General features: G+C 33.1%; 1 protein-coding gene across 2 annotated transcripts in view; it reads right to left on the reverse strand.

The window, feature by feature from the left end:
* LOC143252136 (abasic site processing protein HMCES) overlaps positions 1-10,503 on the reverse strand; it is a 28,754-nt gene extending 18,251 nt beyond the window's left edge. The window contains exons 1-3 of one of the 2 annotated variants that reach the window (XM_076503817.1): positions 10,413-10,503; positions 6,848-6,926; positions 3,048-3,182 (exon numbers count right to left, since the gene is read on the reverse strand). In XM_076503817.1, coding sequence (XP_076359932.1) covers positions 3,048-3,182; positions 6,848-6,867 — 155 coding nt within the window. In that variant the 5' untranslated portion in view covers positions 6,868-6,926; positions 10,413-10,503. The remainder of the gene's footprint in view (positions 1-3,047; positions 3,183-6,847; positions 6,927-10,412) is intronic. The other variant, XM_076503816.1, reaches the window with a different exon arrangement.
* Between the last annotated feature and the right edge of the window lie 10,135 nt (positions 10,504-20,638).

Consider the following 20,638-nt stretch of genomic DNA (forward strand, 5'->3'; position numbering starts at 1 on the left):
GTAGTCAGCCAAAACATGCAAACAGACAAACAAAGATACAAGGCATATTTATACCATCACAGAATAAATCAGTATATCTCCCAGCATGAACCAACAATATCAGGTGAAAGATGAAAAACTAAGTGGTTCCCCTGAGCCTTTCCACCATCAAGGAAAGAGTAGACTCAAACACAATTGAGGAAAGCCCTAAAATCTCACAAACCCAAGTGACTAACTGAAGAAAAGAAGCAGAAAGCAGTAGATCCAAATTAACCTCACAAGAAGCCAATATAGTAAAGAAAGACATTAGAAAAACAGAGTACGAACTCCTCAAAAATGTCCTGGATCATCAAGAAAAGCAGGCCCAGAACTCCCAAGAGAAAAACCCCCAAGCTGAATATACGTCTTCATCTCACAACAGATGAAATCAGTCTCAACTGAGAGTAACCCCCTCCCTCTGGCCATAGAGAGATGCTGGATAAAAGAAGAGAAATAAGAGGTTTGATTAGTCTCTGTGCTTACAACAGTAATATGGGAATTCATTCCCAAAAATAGCATTTATTTTTTAGGAAATTATAACTGTACAGAAATCGACAAAGCAATGCAAAACCACAATGTAATGAAGTACAGTTAGTTCACAGAGAAAACTACAACCAAACACTATGTTGAGAAAAAGTGGTTACATTATCCAAGCGAGGTTCTTACATACAGTACCTAGATAGAGGACACATTGTCATAGGTTGAGAGTGTCACAAGACCAGAAATCACCAAGAGCATTTAATTGGGGTATACAAAACTGGAGCAAGTGAGACCAATATTTAGATAGGCAAAGTGAAGGTCAAAGAACAGCTGTATGTCAACATACATCTAGTTATTGATTTGGTTCAGTGGTATGTTTTGTAAATTCCAAACATTTTAGAAAGTGTTATTGTAGTATAGCTTAACTGAGAAGAACATTGAAATACAATGACAGCATAAGCAAATATACAGACAAAAATCAGTCGTGTATTCATTGATATTACTATTTCAGGTACATGATATTTATCACATCTGCAATAATCTTTTGCCACATTATTTGTTGCTACCTGAAAAAATGTAGCAGTAATGAAATTGTAAGTTTTACTATATTTAACTGAACCAATTCAATAACTGTAAATGTCTGTTTCAGGAAACTTCATATTTGTCAAAGTGACATAAAAAATTAGTTTCTCATAAAAACAATTATGTCACTTTGATAAATATGAAGTTTCCTGAAAGATACATCTAGAGTTATTGATTTGGTTCAGTTGTATTTACTAATAAAACATGTACATGCCAACTAGTGGGTTTCAAATCAAATAAATTTAATAATTTACAATAACAAGATGATCATGCAATGTCTACCATCAAGTAACAATTTGTAAAACTACATTTACAATTAACTGACAGTTCATAAAATAAAAACTTCAATAACTTCTATAAAATTTTTAATGATTATTGATAGTTACCTATCCTTTTTAATAGACCATTATCAGATCTATAGTTCTTATATACACATTTTTTATTGATGTTAGTTTATTTGTAAGTAAAGCATTTCATTAAAAAAAATTGACTTCCAATACAATATAATTTTCAAAACAAATTATAAAAAAATTTGATAATATATCAATTCTACTATATTAAAATAATTATTCACAGAAAAGCCAAATGTCAAATATTATGGCTGTACATCAAGCTGTTTGGAAATGACAATGGAAGTCCAATCATGTTTTTTATAAATTTCAAAAGGCTCTCAGAACAGTAGAATGTGTACAAAAAAATTTACCTTACTTTAGAGCATTTACTGCTAAATCAAATATACATATCATATACGGTATTTAATACTATCTCCAAAACAGCTTTAACATCTACTTTCACACCATGATGCCTACCCTTAAAAGAAGGAAGTCTGTACAATGAATAATAATAAATGGTTAAAACAATAAGCACAACACTTTGGTAAACCTTACAATAAAAAATACACCTGATGAAAGAATAAGTCTGTATTGAAATGCTAGTGCTCATAAGGATTACTAAACATAGAGGATTTCTTGTCTTCATTTTGATGAAGGACTATAGTCTAATAATTATATCATAGGCTGATACAACAGACTGAGACATGCTGGGATGAAAGTTTTGTTCAAGGCTTGTGGCATGTACAAGAATTTACATTGGATTACACAAAAGATAACAGCTCTTTGTGGTGCACAGACATTGATAGCATTTCTTTAAGTTTTAAATTTCTCTGTTCATGTTAAAACATGTAAATTTTTTTTTATATACTTCTCTTTCACATATTAAAAGATATATTAAGAAAGGTCGTCAAGCCTTATTTATAATTCCTGCTCACAAACTTACTAGAGATTAAAAGTCACTTCTACATTAGTTAATAAAAAACACAAATTAATATTAACTTCTGATCAAATCAAGCTACCTATGCAGACCAAATCTTACAAATATACTCAGCAATAATCACAGTTAGGTGAATATACTGTTCAAAGTATTTTGATTATAATGTATATGTGTGTGTTTTCTTATAGCAAAGCCATATAGGGCTATCTGCTGAGTCCACCGAGGAGGATAGAACCCCTGATTTTAGCATTGTAAATCCAGAGACTTACCGCTGTACTAGCTGGGGGGATTATAATGTAAAAGTAGCACAATGTAATAAGTTTCACTTGCTCAGACCAGTCTCCTAGTAAGAACTACCACAGTACAAGTTGAACTCAGCTGAGGTTGGCACAGCCAACTTAGCTAACAATGCAAAATAGTTTTATAATAAAAAATAAAAAAGATGAACTGAAGCTGAAATTATGAGATGAGTCAAGAGAATGGTTTCTGGTAGATGGAAAATCTGATAGTTAATAACTACACTATTGTTTTGCTTGAGAAAATAAACCAAATAATAAACATATTTAAGATAAAAGAACATTCAACAGAAAAAAAAACGAATATTAAAAGGTGAAATGGAAAACAAAGTAGAATATAAAATATGGGATCAACATTTGAAGAATCTCAGAAAAGTAAAACATGCAACTTTAAAAACTTACAGAGACTGACTTGGAGCTAAATTGTATGAAGGTGTGTATGTATGATCCACATTCACATCTTTCCACTGTGGAGTGACTTTTCCGGAGAAGCCTTGGTACCGGCAGGCTTTCAAAATACTCTTCTTCTGAAGTGTACTAGAGGTAGTATGGAAACAATTATAAAAAGGATATTAAAATCTGATGATTAAGACTTCAATTTGAGACTCATAATGGTAAGAGATGTCTTGAATGGGTAAAAAATAAGCATTATACATTTAACAGAGTAACAAGGGTAAAAGATGAAGATAAACCCTTGTTGAAATGTACACTTATTTCTGTTTTAAACTTGTAATAAAATTTTCCTCGATATCCATTCAAGTTCCCTCTAAATGCTCATTATATGTAAATATAATCCATACACACAAATTAAACAAATCCAATAGCAGATTGCTGCCATTTATAGTAATTTTATGTAAGAATGAGGAAGAGGCAGTAATATAATTTCGTTCTACAATGAAGATTATCAACAGTATAACAAATATTTCTTTGAAGAAAACACAATGTACGAGAATCATGGTGAAGAAAATCTGTTTAAAAAAACAAACTTAAAAAGAAGCATTGGAGAAAATAATAGTACACTAATCCCACAAAACTTCAGTGGGCTACATTCACAAGATTATATACACACACACACACACACAGTCTCTCTTTTGTCCTTTATCTATTCCCAGTTTGCTAATCCAATAAATAATAATAATTTGGAACAAGGGACATGCTAATGAGGGGTTCACAACCATCTTCACCCCTATTATTGCTGTTATTGAGCATTTATTATCTTTGAAGTCAGTTAACATTAACATTTATAAATAAGTGCAACATCCATATGCAAAAATTAAATTTTCTATAAATCAACATACACAAAATGTGGGGAAGGGCATACAAACATCTGATATATCTCAAAGTGCACTAGCAATTTCTATGGAGGAATGCAATGAAAAATGGCCATCACTATTGCAATAATACATAAACTCAGTTGAAGTTTCTACTCCAATAGTCACCATAAGGCTGATTTGAAGAGCTGTTTAAGTTATACACACTTCCTACTTAGACTCATAACACTTCAACTTTGATCCAAAAGACCTTTCTGTAGCCAATAATCATCAATTACTTAATCGTGTGAAACACTGTGGAAAGATATTAGGAGCTGGGTGTTCAAATTGGGTAACAGAAAACACCCCTACTGCCACTACTCTGGCTGCTGCCTTTAATACAAAGTCACCCTGATGATCACACACCTCATACCATGTTTTAACTAATAATAATAATAATAATAATGAGTTATTATACCTTATACAAATCTTTTGGTGAGGTAATAATGAATAGTGTAATAACTTGTATATAAATACATTGTGTGAAAGTTAGAATTTTTTCTGTTATTTATCAAAGCAACCACCCACATATTTTTTAAGTTTATAACACGATCAAAGAATGGGTACCTTAGCTTGTTCTCCTATTAATTACACTTAAACTACAAAAAAAAGTTTAGAAGAATGTAAACATATCAATTTTCTACCTTCTGAGTTAAATATTATTTGAAATATATCAATTATTCAGTGTTCATGTAGTTTTTACATAACACATATTCAAGAAAGTCGTTTTCTGTCAAGCTGTTTCTTTGTTGTTCTTTGGAGTTAACACCTGTTCTTCCCATTGGATTGTTTGTCAAATGCAAGGTTCCATATTATGCAATAATGGAGACAGCCCACAGCTGTACCTTCCAATGGTCATTCAGGAGATATTTCAACATTACTACCTCCCTCATCCTTGAACGAGAATGACTAACCATGTGGATTTGTTAGTCATTATGGATACATCCAATACACAACAATTAAGGAGCCTTAGGTTTAAACAGTCTTGTGGACTAACTTAACCTAGCCATTGAAAGAAGGTTAATTCTTTTGATCCAATAGAAGTGACTGTCCTTTGTCAACCAAACAAGTACCCACAGTGCCTGTAATACAATAAAGACCTTTTCATTATGTTTACGTCATGTCCCTGTCTCTTCACTTTGTTCTCTCAAACTTTGGTTTTCAGACAAACTCAGTAGCAGCTATCTTAATAGATCTCTTGTTAATAAGAAGACCTACTGTTCTAAGAATTTTCAGTTTTTGCCTGAATATGCCACAATATAATCAAAATAACAGAACATCTACACGTTCTTCAAATTCTATACAAATATAAGTTCACTGTGGTGAGTAAAATACATATAAAACACCATATGTATAATACAGTCCACCACAAAAAGAACCAAGTCTGGATTTTCCAATTATTCTTATCCAAAGTTACTGAAGAGTAGAATTCTCTAAACTATTATAAATTAGTGACAAATGGTGAATACTATAGAAATATATGTTCTTCATGGTGAGTACAAGACAACCAAAAAGTACCATGTGTTTAAACAAATGAAATAAAATTTACTTGAAGATAAACCAAAATATGTGCAATCAGCAATTATTAGAAGACAAAAGATTATGCCAATAATTCAAAAACAAGTCTGTTTGAAAGTGACAAACTTAATTTCAATTAACATTCTCTCAGTAGCTGACCCACCAGAAAAACGGTTTATAATAACTCAGTTGTATCTATGGATCACAGAGCAGTTCCACATGCACAAAAGTAAAGAAAGCCTCAATAATGATACCCCACAAATAGAAGATATTTTCTATGATTTGGCCCTGCTACAGAAAGTAATACCTAGAAGTAAATATAGCACACAATCTTGACCAACATATATTCTTAGTCAGAAATGGAATAAATTACAACTTTTTGTGAAAATTAACATGCAGTGCTTATCCACCTTATTTTCCACTACCCCAAAAACTAATGCTGATATGATGAAAATAAAACTGATATGGCAAAAGTAAGTCCTACAGCTCTCTTAACACTGTTAATTCCTACTTATACTTAACAATAAAGAGCTATGACAAAAGTCAAGTAACTAACTTTATTGAATTGTCAATAACAAAACTCCTGAATTCTGTGGTTATGATTAACAGTTTATAGTGTCTAGCCAGTTTTAAGCATTCTAGAATTTTTTGTATAAACTAGATGTATTCTCTGATCAAGAAAATTATGTTATTCGTACTATTTTGTAACGTTATCTGTATTAAATAAAAAATAAGCTATGAGGTGACTTGCCTGATGTCAGCTATACTTAAAGCCCACTGTATGCAGATCTGTTAATTTAACTTTCTGTCCTTCAGCTACAGCCATCCTTATAAATACTGCTATTTGTAACTTTTGCTCAGTTTTGATTAAAAAACTGGTAAATTACACTTGTAATTAACAGGAATTAATTGTATTAAATAAACATCCTAAATAGCCAGAATAAACTATAGTTGAATTGAAAAATATAGTGTTAATTTTATTTAAGTTACAAATAAAAGATATTTTGAGTAACTCAAATTTTCTTATGTTAATATATTTAATAATGCAATAAAGCCATTAAATATTGTAGTTATGAACAGACAAGTGTCACAAAAAAAAAATCACTTATGGACTAAACTTTTGGCTACAAAGAATAACAGTGGGTTGGTTTTGAAACTTTCCATTAAAGAACTGTCAAATATAAAACATTTTCATATCACATATACACGATTTTCCACTTTACAGATGGTTTAATTATTTGTATTTCTTAATCCAAAACATCTAACTCTTGGACATTGTACCACTTTAGCAATGAAATGTAGTTAAAGAAATTAAGTTCAAAAATGTTATTCTTCCAATTAAAAAATACATTAAAATAAATATTAAAAAAATACCAGGCAGTTCTTCCACACATTATTAACTAAAATGCTCGAACTCTATGGCTGTCTTCGTCCTTTGAGTATTCTTATTTTCCTGGCAAAAAAAATGTACAATGAGAAAATAAAAAAATACCAAAATCCAAACCCAACCATATATATATATATACATTGATAAATCAACAATGAGATAACACTGGCATACACTTGTCTTTCTGGAAATTACTGTTTTTGAAGTCCATGTTAGCATACAAGAGAAACTTTATTGTAAATTCCTTTTACTTGTTCCCACTCTTTATTATAAACATTTATGGTATTCTCCATTTAAAAGTATTCTCAAAAAATACATTTACTATTCCTAAATGTCCATTGTTTTACAGTGTTTTTTAAAAACAACTATATCACTAATAGTACAAAGAAACCAAAATGGAAACTGTGGTCATCCCTGACAAGATACAGTCACAGCCTGATGTACATTCATTTCAATTCCCTATTGCTTTTGCATAATTGAAAGTACAACATCAAATAACACCTCATAAAATAAACAGTAAGTCCTAATAAAAAACTGCTGTCAATCCTGAATATATCCATCCTGTCTATATGTTGTCTTATAGTTTTTTTCATTTTCAATAAAAGATGCTTTTGCACATGGATTATTTAACTGTAACAAATTAAACTTACATTCAGTTATTTTTCTTTAATTACCAGATGTAGCAATTCTTTCACCTGGTGATCAGTGTTCTCTCTAAACTGTGTAGTCACACAACAACCAATCAAATACCATGCACACTTCATTGATGAGAAATCTCAACATATTGATGGCCTAAATGACCCTGACAATCGATAAGCCTAAAGACCAAATAACCAACTGGTAGCATTACAAAGTGGCCTAATAATCCAACAGAAACAATGGTCTACAAACACCACCCATGCCCAAAAACATAATTGGTAGCACACATCTGTATCAGTCATTCTGCACAAGAACTGAAAAAATTAGAGGAAAGATGGATGATAATAAGTTATTCTTATTTTTAAAATTCTTATAATTAAAAAGGTGAAATATATTTCTTTTACCATAACAAAACCTTCAGCAAAGTATTTTTGAGCTACAATATAAACTCTCTATCCACACCACCATCACTCCTCTTGCTTGAGAACTAATTAATTTCCATACTCAAAATGTACAAATTTACATTATTTCAATATAAAATTTAATTTTTTGGCTCATTTACTAAACTGTTAAGGTTCTTTGAAATAGCAGCAGCATTATTAACATAATAAACCTCTTTCCAACACCATAAGATCAGTGAATTTAGAAGGATTATTGTCCAAGAGGCTATCAGTATCATTTACTTAACTAATAGTGGGACTGAAGGACCCACTCAGATAAAATCATTTTAGGCTTAATAAGTAATAAATGGTTCAGTAAGTTACATTTATAAATAAGAATAGCCTCTCATTTCCACTCATCTCAGTTATGAATATAAATACTATGTCCTTGAAATTAGAATTTAAAATATGCACACAGGTAACAAGTATTATACCATTGTAAATTTACTTCTTCACCACTAATTTCATAATCCTTCAATTTAAATACCATGAGAACACTAAAATCTGAACAGCAAAATCTCAAGGAATGATAAATTATGGCTAAATTCTAAGTTGAACTAAAGTTGTCAAAAATTAATAAATGACTGTTTGTATGAGACACAAAATGTAATTTTGTAACTTAACTTCATGTTCCAGAATGAAGATCAAAATACCTATGCCATGACGTATTATCAGGTCATCCCTTAAGTAATGTCTGATTTTAGGTTCAGCAAAGAGAAAGGATTTCAAATACTTTTAATGTTAGTTAATCAATAATGTATGTTCCATTATTATTAATTACTTCCTGCTAACAATTCACAAACTCCTGAATGCCACTTTTATAAAATTCTTGAGGTTTGGAGGAAAAGAATGTAGAGAGGGTAGTCTTGACATCTTCATGTGTTCCAAGCTCTTTTCCATCAAGATAGTTCTGCAAATTTCAGAATGGATGATAATCAGATGGGACAAGGTCTGAAGAATAAGGAGGATGTGAAAGTTTTTCCCAGTCTAGCTCTTCAATCTTTGCAGATGTGATAATGCATATGGGGCCGTACATTATCCTTGTGTAACACAACACTTTTACAATTGATCACAGCTGGCCTCTTTTATTTCAGTGCAACATTCAAGTGCTCTAACTGTTGACAATACAAGTCTGATGTAATCGTTACATCGAGTGGCAGCAACTCAAAGTGGATCACACCAACAATATCCCACACCCTTTCCTAGGGTGGAGGTCCATTTTGGGCTGTGCTTTAGCCAGTTTACCTGCCCCGAGCCATTGTCTGCAGCACTTAACATTTTTATAAAATATCCATTTTCCATATCCAGTCACTAACCTGCCCAAAAAAGGTGAGTTATGTTCACGAGAGTGCAGAGAAGTCCAAATGTCCACATTTGCTCTACGGTTGGCTTCTGTCAAATCATGGGAGATCAATTTCCCAAGTTTTGACACCTTTCCAAGCTGTTGCAGATGATGATGAACTGTTAAATGGGTTGAATTAAGCTTGTGTTAGTTATGCAACTGTTACAGCACAACTTTCATCATGTGCAGCCAGCAGCAAGTCATCATTAAACTCAACAGGACGACCTGAATGTGGCGCATTACTTAAGGTGTAGTCACCTGACCTGAACTTCTAAAACCACCTTTGGTATTTTCTTTCATTGAGAGACTCCATGCCATAAACACCATGAATGTCTGATGTAGTTTCTGCTGTACTATTGCCTTTTTAAAACTCATAAAGAATTATATTTTTAATGTGCTCCTCAGACACATCCATCTTCATAAGTGTTTACTTGATTAATGATCTCAAAAATAGAGCTGAGTTAGTTTCTTTTATTTGTCTTAACATTTTTATACATGTCCTACTACATATTTTAGTCATTAAAGCCTTCTACAAAGACAGAAATGACGATACACTCTCTTTATTAAATTTTCGGGCATTATTTATTGGATGACCTGATACATAGTGCTTATTATATCAACATAACATTACGTATTTAATGGCAAAGTTGTGGACTGTTCATTACACTCTACAAAGCTGATTTAATGACGGTTTGTGATGGAGGAAAGTAAATATACAATATATGAAGTTACTGAAACAAAATGTACTTTTGTAAATTCTGGTACACAGTTCGTAAATTTATATTTGCGTTTATTATTTACATTTTTTGCTTAAAATTAAATTGAAAAGTTGCAATTAATGCCGCATAATAATTAATATATTTCCGAAGACGTAATGCTATAATTTTTAACAGAGTAACAATTGATATTTTATAAACTCGTTTGGTAGTTTACTTTTAATTAATTACTTACATATAGCTTCGGTGCCACTAGGGCTACTACTAGTAAGATGTATTTTGAAAAAAAATAAATTTACTCTCATAACTTAAAGCGATAAAATTCACGTTAAATCAACCATAACATTCCAATGCTTGAATTTTAAACTATTAATTACATAGCCCTTCAATAAATTAAAAGTACTGATATACTCACAAAAATTCTCAGGTTAACTCAGGTTAACACTGAAAATTAACGTCATCTCACAATAAACAAACTCTTACTGCACCAAGTTTGACTGTGTGGGTATTTGGGTATTGATGTTGTTAAATACCCAGGAGGGTCAGGTACATTTGACCTCTTCCTCCCTCCCGAACGATTATAGCGTCTGTCTTTAGGGTTTTTTTTTTTTGGTTTTTTTTTAAAGCTTTGGGCCAGAGTAAAAGTATAACATCATACTCAGGTCCATTTCAGGGCTCAGTCCATGCATGGACGAACAAGAAGTTTTTTTTTTTTTTTCCATTTAATTTTTTTTTTTGTATTTTCATATATATATATATATTTTTTTTTTGTTTTTGTTTTTCTCCTTTTTCTCGATTGAGAGAATGCTACTACTACTTGTAGTAACACAAACACTCACACAGAAAAGAAAGTAATAATAATTATTATTATTCAATACTTGAATAATAATTCAAAAAGGGAAGAAAATAAAAATAATAATAATGATTAAAAAAAGAAAATAATAATTATAAAAATAAAAAGAAACAAGGACTAAGTGTCTAGTGCATAGTGGCCAGCTTGTGTTACATTTCTTAAATATATGTTAAAAGGGGAGAGGTATTTAGTACCATTTACATCATGTACGTGATATCTGTCGAGATCACACATTAAGTCATTTTGTGCCAATTCTTATTGAAATATTTTAGAGAATTATGCAAGAGTCTTTCAGCTATTGTATCTATGTTTGCATACTTGTGCATGAATGTGGTTGAGGTGCTACGTGGTACTTTGTATGCTGAAGTTAGTACAGAATTTTGTATACGTTGAAGTTTCTGTACATGTGTGGGTGCTATGTTAATCCAGGCAGGTGATGCATATTCTATTGTTGGTCTAATGTACGTTTTGTAGATTTTAAGTATGTTGTCTGGTGATGTTCCTTGGATTTTACCTGAAAGACTTCTTGCATAGTTTGCTCTTTTCCAGATTCGTATCAGTACATTTTAATATGTGGTAGCCACGTTAATTTTGAGTCATAGGTTAGACCTAGAAATTTAGCAGAAGTAGCAGTCAGTAAAAGTGATCCATTCATATAGAGTTTTGGTGGATCTTTTTTCAGCTTATTCAGTCTGCTGAATACTATGACTTGGGTTTTTGGAATATTAATTTTGATTCTGTATTTCTGGCAGTATTCTTCGATGTTATTTAGGACTGGTTGTAGGTTCGTTGCTGCTATTGACGGAGTGGGGGCACTTTTCCAGACTGCTACATCGTCAGCGAACTGTGATGCATAACCTAAATTTAGGTCCGACAGAGGCATATTACTCACGTACATGATAAATAATATTGGGCTAACAACCCCTCCCTGCGGGACTCCTGCTTTGGGTGAAAAGGACCCTGAGTGGGCCCCATTTACATTTACTTTACACATTCTGTTATCCAAAAAGTTGGACAGCCAGCGAATAGTTTCCTGGGGTAATGCCATTTCAAGCAATCTATGTCTTAAGCCGTTATGCCACACTGTGTCAAATGCTTTCTCAATGTCGAGAAAGCAAGCTACAGTGCATTCTTTTTTGTTGAGATTCTGCGCTTGGACAGGGTAAAGGAAGGACATACCTCTGAAAGGCTCTAGATTTCTACGTGTTATATTTTGCTTCATATTTTGTTAGTGTTTTTACTTTTCACTTTCGAATTTTAGTTTTACGCCAGTAGACAGAAGACCTTATTTGAATTGGCCCAAGACAGGAAATACCCCTTCGCTAAACAACGAGGCGACATGCCGGTCGGGGAGTCGGAGACCAGGGAAAGCGAAGTAGCGTCTGAGACTGAGGGAGCAAGCCCGTCTGTTTCAGGGACAAAATGTAAGTCTAGTGACTGTGGCCAAACAGATAATGATAATTTAAAATTAAAATCTTTAATGTTCATAGCCGAAAAAGAACTAAAAGCTAAGTTAACGCCGGTTAAAGAAAATACTGTAAGGACTCGAAAAAAACGAAAACTAGTAAAAGATATTATGATTTCAGCATGTGAAGACAATGTACCTAAGACTACGGTTATAGACTTTAATATGCCAAAAACTAGCAGTACTAGCAACCCAAACCCCACCCTGGATATTCAAAAACAAACATGTTCAGACAAAGACGAAGTACTTTCTGACGACGAAGGCTTCACGCTTGTGCAGACTCGAAGTCAGAAAAACAAATTAAACAAAGAACAACCACCACAGACACACATACACAAATCGCACCAAAATCACCTAAGCACGCAGTTATAATCCAAGGAGTTCCTGGTAGTTACAACCAACCACAATTGGCCAAAGAAATATACAGGTGCAAACCTAATACAAAGATTACTAATATTAAGCGTCTGCCCAGAGGCGGTGTTCTGGTTCAAGGACAGGAACCCGCTGACTTAAACAGTCTACTAAAAGCTTGGCCTGCAGACGCATTCAAAACAGGAAGTATTACAATACACCTACCAGGAACTAAACCAACACCGAAATCTTTTGTGATACGAGGTGTACATAATTCAATAGACATAGAAGACGTTAAGGAAGAGTTAAGTACACAAAACATAAAACACATTTCAGTTGAGCGTATAATTTCAAATATTACTAAAAGACCCACAAACCTAATCAAAGTAGTCACAGACAACAGCCAGGATATTACACAATTCATAAATAATGGTATCACTATGTGGTATCATAAGTACACAGTGGAACAAACAAAAACACCAGCAGTGGTTGTCACACAGTGCTACCAATGCCAAAGGTTTGGACATGTAGCAGCAGCATGCCAAGCAAATGCGCGTTGTGTGGGCTGTGGGAGAATCACCACATTACACAGTGTACAAAACAGAACCCCAAACCCAAATGCTGCAATTGTGGGGAAGAACACACGGCAAATTATAAAGGTTGCCAGAAATATAAATCCATAAAGACACACTTATACGAAATTAAAATCCCAACATGAACAAGCCGCCACCACCACGAACAATTAAGGAACCCACACCTACCACTCCAGCACCACAAAGTACAACTACACAGACAAACACATACGCTGCAGTGGTTAAAAATTCATCATCCCGACATGAAAACCATTACCAAGTGAAGAGGAAATACCAAAACCACCTCAAAATACACAACCAACAACAATTGAAACAACATTGACAACTGCCATAACTTCCACCTTCTCGGAAATAATGGCAGAATATACAAATCCCACAAACACCAACAGTCTCACAGACATAATTGTTAAAATCATATTGAAAAACATACACAAGTTCTTGCCGCAAATTTTAACCTCCATCATAAACTGTACTAGACATGGATAACTTCACAGTTCTACACATCAATATCCAGGGTGCTCTTGCTTCCAAGAAACATGAGATTGAAGATACAACAAGCTCCATAAAACCTGATGTAATCATAATTAGTGAAACTCTTCTATATAACTACCATAGATTTAAATTAAACGGCTACTCTACTATTAGACATGACAGGAAGGATAATAGAGATCCAAACAGAGGTCTTTTATTATTGTATAAGACTGAACTTATAGTTCAGGAACTTACTATCCCTTCCAGTAATGAATCTATAGTTATTAATGTAAAACGCAAAATCAGACAGACGTTACTGTGGCGGGCATCTACTGCTCGCCTAGTACCGTGTTAGATGTAAATCTATTGAATATATTGTATAATAGCAACTGTAATCTTATTATTATCGGCGACCTAAACAGTAAACATATAGCATTCAACTGTCGTTGCTCAAACGCAAATGGCAAATTACTTTATCAATTTCTGGACGAATCAAACATGACTTTATTAAACGATGCAACACCGACACATATCTCGTACGCACATGGCACCAGTGAAATACTGGACCTATGCCTGTGTTCGTCAAATATGAGTCGCAAATTCGTAAATTTTCATGTTGGTCACGATATAGATAGTGACCACCTTCCAGTTTGGTGTATCTTCAATCTCACCCCACTTAAATAAAATCATAGTGAGAGACCAACTGAACTACAAAAAAGCTAATTGGCCAGTTTTCCAAACTATATTAAATGAAACCTTACCTCCAGAAGTACTACATATTGCCGCGGACGCATCAGATATAGATGCATACTGTCATATCATCTCTGAGTGTCTAAAACATGCAGCCAACAGTTCGATACCGAAACAAAACACTTCACAACAACTCATTCATGGCAACCACATAAAGATATAATACACTTAATTAAAAACAGACGTATACTCCGCAGACAGTACATTCAAAATCGAAACCCCACACTTAAAACTCAGATAAACACAATAAGAAATAAAATACGAAACTTAATCAGACAACAGAAACAAGAAAACTGGGACACCTTCTGTTCCGATCTAAATCATAAAACTGATCCTAAACAATTCTGGACACATTTGAAAAGATTTACAAACACAGGAACAACAAACACAGTATATCCACCACTGGAACTGGATGGAGAAACAGCATACACTAACACAGAAAAAGCCGAGATATTTAAAAACACCTAGAAAACACGTTCAAAACACGTCATGAACCAGACATGAACAGATACTTTTATAATACAGTCACAAACTTTATTGACCAAAACAGAAGCATTTTTACACCTAAATTTCCAGTCAACAATATTACACACCAAGAAAAAACAAAAGACTGGAGCACTCATCAACTGGTAAAACATATCACTGTTACAGAAGTAGTAACTGCTATTAAAAACACAAAAAACAAAGCTCCTGGAGAAGATGGTATTCAAGCTATCCTCCTAAAACAAGGCACTCAGAGATTATATGAACACCTAACAGCGTTATTTAATCTCTCACTATCAGCTGGATATATCCCCGTTTCTTGGAAGGAAGCAATAGTATTAATGTTCATAAACCTAACAACTACCGCCCGATTAGCTTAACCAGTTGTATTGGCAAAGTATTAGAGAGGATAATTAGTAATCGTCTGTCAGTTTACTTAGAAGAAAATTCAAAATTACCAGAAATTCAAAACGGATTTCGAAAAAACCGCCAAACTACAGACCACCTGATTCGACTTACAGAATCAATTACCGACAGCTTCTTACTGCACCCCAGTAACCAGACTTGTCATCTCAAACTCGGCGCTGACATTCGAGATTATGACGTCATCGAGATATCAGCATGCTATCGCTTGAAATGACGTACATTGCAGCTGGCATAGAGGTTATGGCGCAGATTTTCATCATTAATAAAATATAATACTTCACGCACTAACAATCCCCATAAGATATTTAAATTAGAAAATGTTCGAAAAAATATACATATAGACTTTCCGAACACACTAATAAGTATCTTAAAAACTTAGTTTATTTATTAATATTTAGAATATTTTATAAATATAAATTCGTATACTAAAATGAGAGTTCAAACAATTTCCGAATTAAATTTTAAACCTGTCATATTCTAACCCGAATCGCCCTTCAGTGGCTCAGCGGTAAGTCTAAAGACTTATGACGCAAAATATTAGGTTTACGACATCTGTTGTGGGCATAATAAGTACAGATAGACCGTTGCGTAGTTTTGCACCAAACAATTATTTAATTAACCCGAATAATTTAGTCGTTATACGCCGCCTGTCTTCGATCGCTACGTAAATCAATTTTTGTGGTTTGTTTGTTTGTTTTTGAATTTCGCGCAAAGTTACACAAGGGCTATCTGGGCAAGCCGTTCCCAATTTAGCAGTATAAGACTAAAGGGAAGGCAGCTAGTCACCACCACCCACCGCCAACTCTTGGGCTACTCTTTTACCAAGGAATAGTGGGATTGATCGTAACATTATAACGCCCACACGACTGAAAAAGCGAACATGTTTGGTACGACGGGGATTCGAACCCGCGACCCTCAGATGACAAGTCGAACGCCTTAACCCACCTGGCCATGCCGGGCCTATTTTTGTGGTACAAATAGTGTTCAATTAGCCATAATCTACAAAACTTCTCTGATACTAACGTTTGGAGGAGTGCTTACAAATACTTAATTTTTCCAGGCAGGCCATGCTTTTAAAACTGTCTGTAGTCTCTTTTAATTTTCCATTTATATAATGTAAAATTTGTCAATTCGAGGAAAGATTCAACCCAGCATTCTGAGCAGTAAACTTTAAAACTTATTTAAAGCGTATAAATTCAGTCTTAACGTAATTAATTTCCTACGTTAATCATCATAAATCCACAGTTTATTTTTTTTCTGAAAAAGGATTTAAAGATTATTATAAATACTTAAAATGTGTTTTAAACATCTTCAGTTGCATTTGTTTTGTAACAAGCTGCACATTAAAAAAATAATAAGAGCTAATTAATGTATAATGTGTGATAACAATAAATACACTGGTAAAATATTCTTACAAACAGCCAGACGTTTCAACCACAACAGATAGCTATATATCTTAATTAATGTATTTATTTTTATCCTTAAAAATATGTCATGAACCAGCAAATACCTTCTATGGGAAATTTTGAAATTAAATTGAATTTTGTAGATTAATCTCTTGGAGATATGTAGAAAGATTAAAATATAAAAATCATATAAAGCACTAGAAACAAATAAAGTTTTTCTCGGGATCCTAAAGGAGTTCAGAAATTGGATAAGCGAGCCCCTGCTTTATTTTCAGTTGGTCATTGAAGAATTTAGCAGGTGCCTAAAATTTGGAGAGTTCCTTATATTACTTCTATTTATAAAATGGGAGTAAAAGCTACCATAGAAATGACATATCATTTAATATTACGTCAGTAGTAGAAAAAATTATGAAGAGTCTGAAAAAAATTTAGAAAATTATTTGGTGAAATTTGATATCATAAGTAAAAATCAATATGGGTTTACTTTCACTGGAACTAAAACTGTTCATACTATAACTTTTAATAAATTATGTTTACCTTTACAAAAGTTAGTAGATTTGAAAAACATTTGTGTCAAAAATTTGTTAATCAATTAGCTTTTTATTAAAGATTTGTTCAGAAATATAGTGAATATTTTATTACTAGTCTTGATGCTGAATTTTGAATTAAGATTAAAGATACTTTTCTTTGTCTCAAAAATCTATAATTTCGCTTGTGTAACCTCCTAAACGTCCTTCATAAATATAATTTTTTTTCTTCCACTAAAACTTTATGTATGTGTTTTTTATATGTCTTATCTCTATACAAGTTGAGTCAATTTGACCGATCTCATAAAACACCATAAACGTTATGAAATAGATCTAGATGAGTTTTTTTCGTTCCATAATGACTACAAATCATAACATAAAACTACAGATGTTTATTCTAAATAGATTAAATATATGACATTATACAGCATTTCTTGTTTTTATTTTATTAACCTTTAACCTGTGTCTGGCTAATAGTAATATTACATAACTGCACACAGGAACGTGCAGCTTCATGTTATCGTATTCAGTAGTGTAAAACTGGCCTTTGTTCTAATGGACCACTATTTTGTTGAATACAATTACATTTCGGTTGTAATATATTACATACGTATATATGATTATTATTATTTACAAATACCTTTTTATATTTCAGTTATTTTTCTTAAAACATAGAACAGCAAATAAAAAAACATTAAAAACAATGATCTATTCCATTTACGAAGTATGAACTCACAGAACCTTAACGAATTTCGTACGTGTAATGTGTAAAGCAAAATACGTTTTTTGGGGGGGTTTCTACAGACATATTGAAATGCCAGAAATTCATAAATTACTATATCAACACCACATAATTTCATTGTAATTCATCAGGATTACTAACTAAGCTGTATTTAAGTAAACAAAATAACGCTATCGAGCATCATTTTATATTACCTTTTCACTGTTAGTTTATAACGAAAAAGATGGGTTTTTCTGACGAATACACACACTTTGCATAAGACACTTTGAGAAAATTCTAAGCTATCGATTGGTTATGAATACTTCACAGAAGGTGTGCTTAGAAAAAAGTATTTTCAAAGATGGAAGAGGTTGGCAGGTCTAACTTGTTTGATTCGCTAAAGTATCATAATATTGCAGCAAAAAGAAAAGATAGGAGTTCTTATTTCACTTTCTAGCTTGTCAGTAATTTGAGTATCCATTTCTTAAAAACTATAGGTTTTGTATTTGGACATCAGAAGGCCTGGCATGGCCAAGCGCGTAAGGCGTGCGACTCCTAATCCGAGGGTCGCGGGTTCGCGCCCGAGTCGGGCTAAACATGCTCGCCCTCCCAGCCGTGGGGGCGTATAATGTGACCGTCAATCCCACTATTCGTTGGTAAAAGAGTAGCCCAAGACTTGGCGGTGGGTGGTGATGACTAACTGCCTTCCCTCTAGTCTTACACTGCTAAATTAGGGACGGCTAGCACAGATAGCTCTCGAGTAGCTTTGTGCGAAATTCCAAAAACAAACAAAACATCAGAAAGATCTAATTTGAATAAAAGCTGCATTCAATATACCACATGAAACACAAAATCAACATTTTGGAATTTATTTTAATATCTACAGTTAAAGTAAGAAATCAACTAATCCATAATATTAAAATTTGATATCAGTTGGCATATCTTAACAAAATAATAGTTCAATAAAATTCTGGAATGTAAGTTTACAGATGTCCTCTGATTCTGCCCTCAGGAAAAGGTTTAATACTTTTGCCATCTAACCTGCACATTATAAACAATATTTGCACTTGTCTATATTTAATTTTAAATGTTATTACATACAACAATTTCGACGCAACTACAAATTTATTTGCTTACTTATAATTAAATACAAAGTTACAGAATGGGCTATTTGTCCCCCCCACGAGTATCGAAACTCGGTTTTTAGCATTATAACCCTCATATCTACCACTGTACTGGTAGTTGGCCTAGGTATAAAAGCTACAACATTAAATGATATATTCTTTTGTTTGAAATTAAGCACAAAGCTACATAATGGGCTATCTGTGTTCTGCCCATCACGGGTTTCGAAACCCCATTGCTTGGGTTATAAGTCTGCAGACATGCCGCTGTGCTACTGAGGGTGGGGGAGATAAGATATTATTTATCATATAATTATCGGATAAAGTCAAATTTCAAAAATGTTGTCCAATATTATCGTATTACAATACCGAGATTTAAGGTTTATTTATAAGCCTAATCCTGCTGTTAGGTAATAAATGAAAAAAATTCTATCTGACTTCTTTTTCAATACGTTTACATTAGAATTAAGCTCAAATTCAATAATTCCAAGACTAGGTATTTTTCTTTCAGGTTTTATTTATTTTTTCTCAAGGGTGGTGGTGATTCACAGTTCTGAATTATTTAGTTTTCGTTTTCTCTAATTGCACTGCATTTCACCGTAATTGTGAAAGTGTTATTGCAACGTTGTTCTTTTCTTGATGTGTGCTTTTAAATCATTTATTGACAATAAAGTCCAGTTCATGTAATCTTAACGGTGGAAGAGGTCCAATCGAACCTAATCCTCCCTGATCTACAAACCCATAAATCCAACAAGGAGAAAAGCAATCAAACAACAGTTTAATTTTTTCCTCCATTTTATTTTTTCTTTACAGGCTTATACACTTTGTAAGTTGTAGGTCTAGGTAAACCTTGCAATGATGTTCAAAAGGAAATACCTTGACTGACATATAAAATGAATTTACTTGTACAACTTCAGAGCTGATCATAACACTATACAGTGTGTGTGTTTTCTTATAGCAAAGCCACATCCGGCTATTTGCTGAGCCCACCGAGGGGAATCGAACCCCTGATTTTAGCGTTGTAATTCCGTACATATACTACTGTAGTAGCGGGGGGCACGCTATATAGTATGTTTCTACATTTGAAGAAACTTATAAAGTTTTCGAAATTTTTCTAAAGAAAAGCTCCTACGAGAAAATTAGTTACCAAAATAGCAGTTGTATGAATATAAAACAAGAAATCCTCCGACTTCTGATGTGTTAATTTTGGATTGCCAATTCTGCTAGTGCTGTACTTCATCAGTGCTGGTATTCCTCAATCTCTTTTATCTTTCAGTTAAAATGTACACCTAGCATTACAATGTTAATAATACTTGCAATTACGAGATTTTTCTCAAACTGTTGAGTGAATTTTATATAAAAAGTTTGATGAAGAAATGACGTGTTTTCGTTGAGCACGTATTTTCTTTGTTTGAGATGTTGTTTCACAATGCAACGTCTGAAATCTTTGTTATCTACTTTGGTTTTATGGTGG

The sequence above is a fragment of the Tachypleus tridentatus genome, chromosome 6 (genome assembly GCF_004210375.1).
Source record: "Tachypleus tridentatus isolate NWPU-2018 chromosome 6, ASM421037v1, whole genome shotgun sequence".
Lineage (NCBI taxonomy): Eukaryota > Metazoa > Arthropoda > Merostomata > Xiphosura > Limulidae > Tachypleus > Tachypleus tridentatus.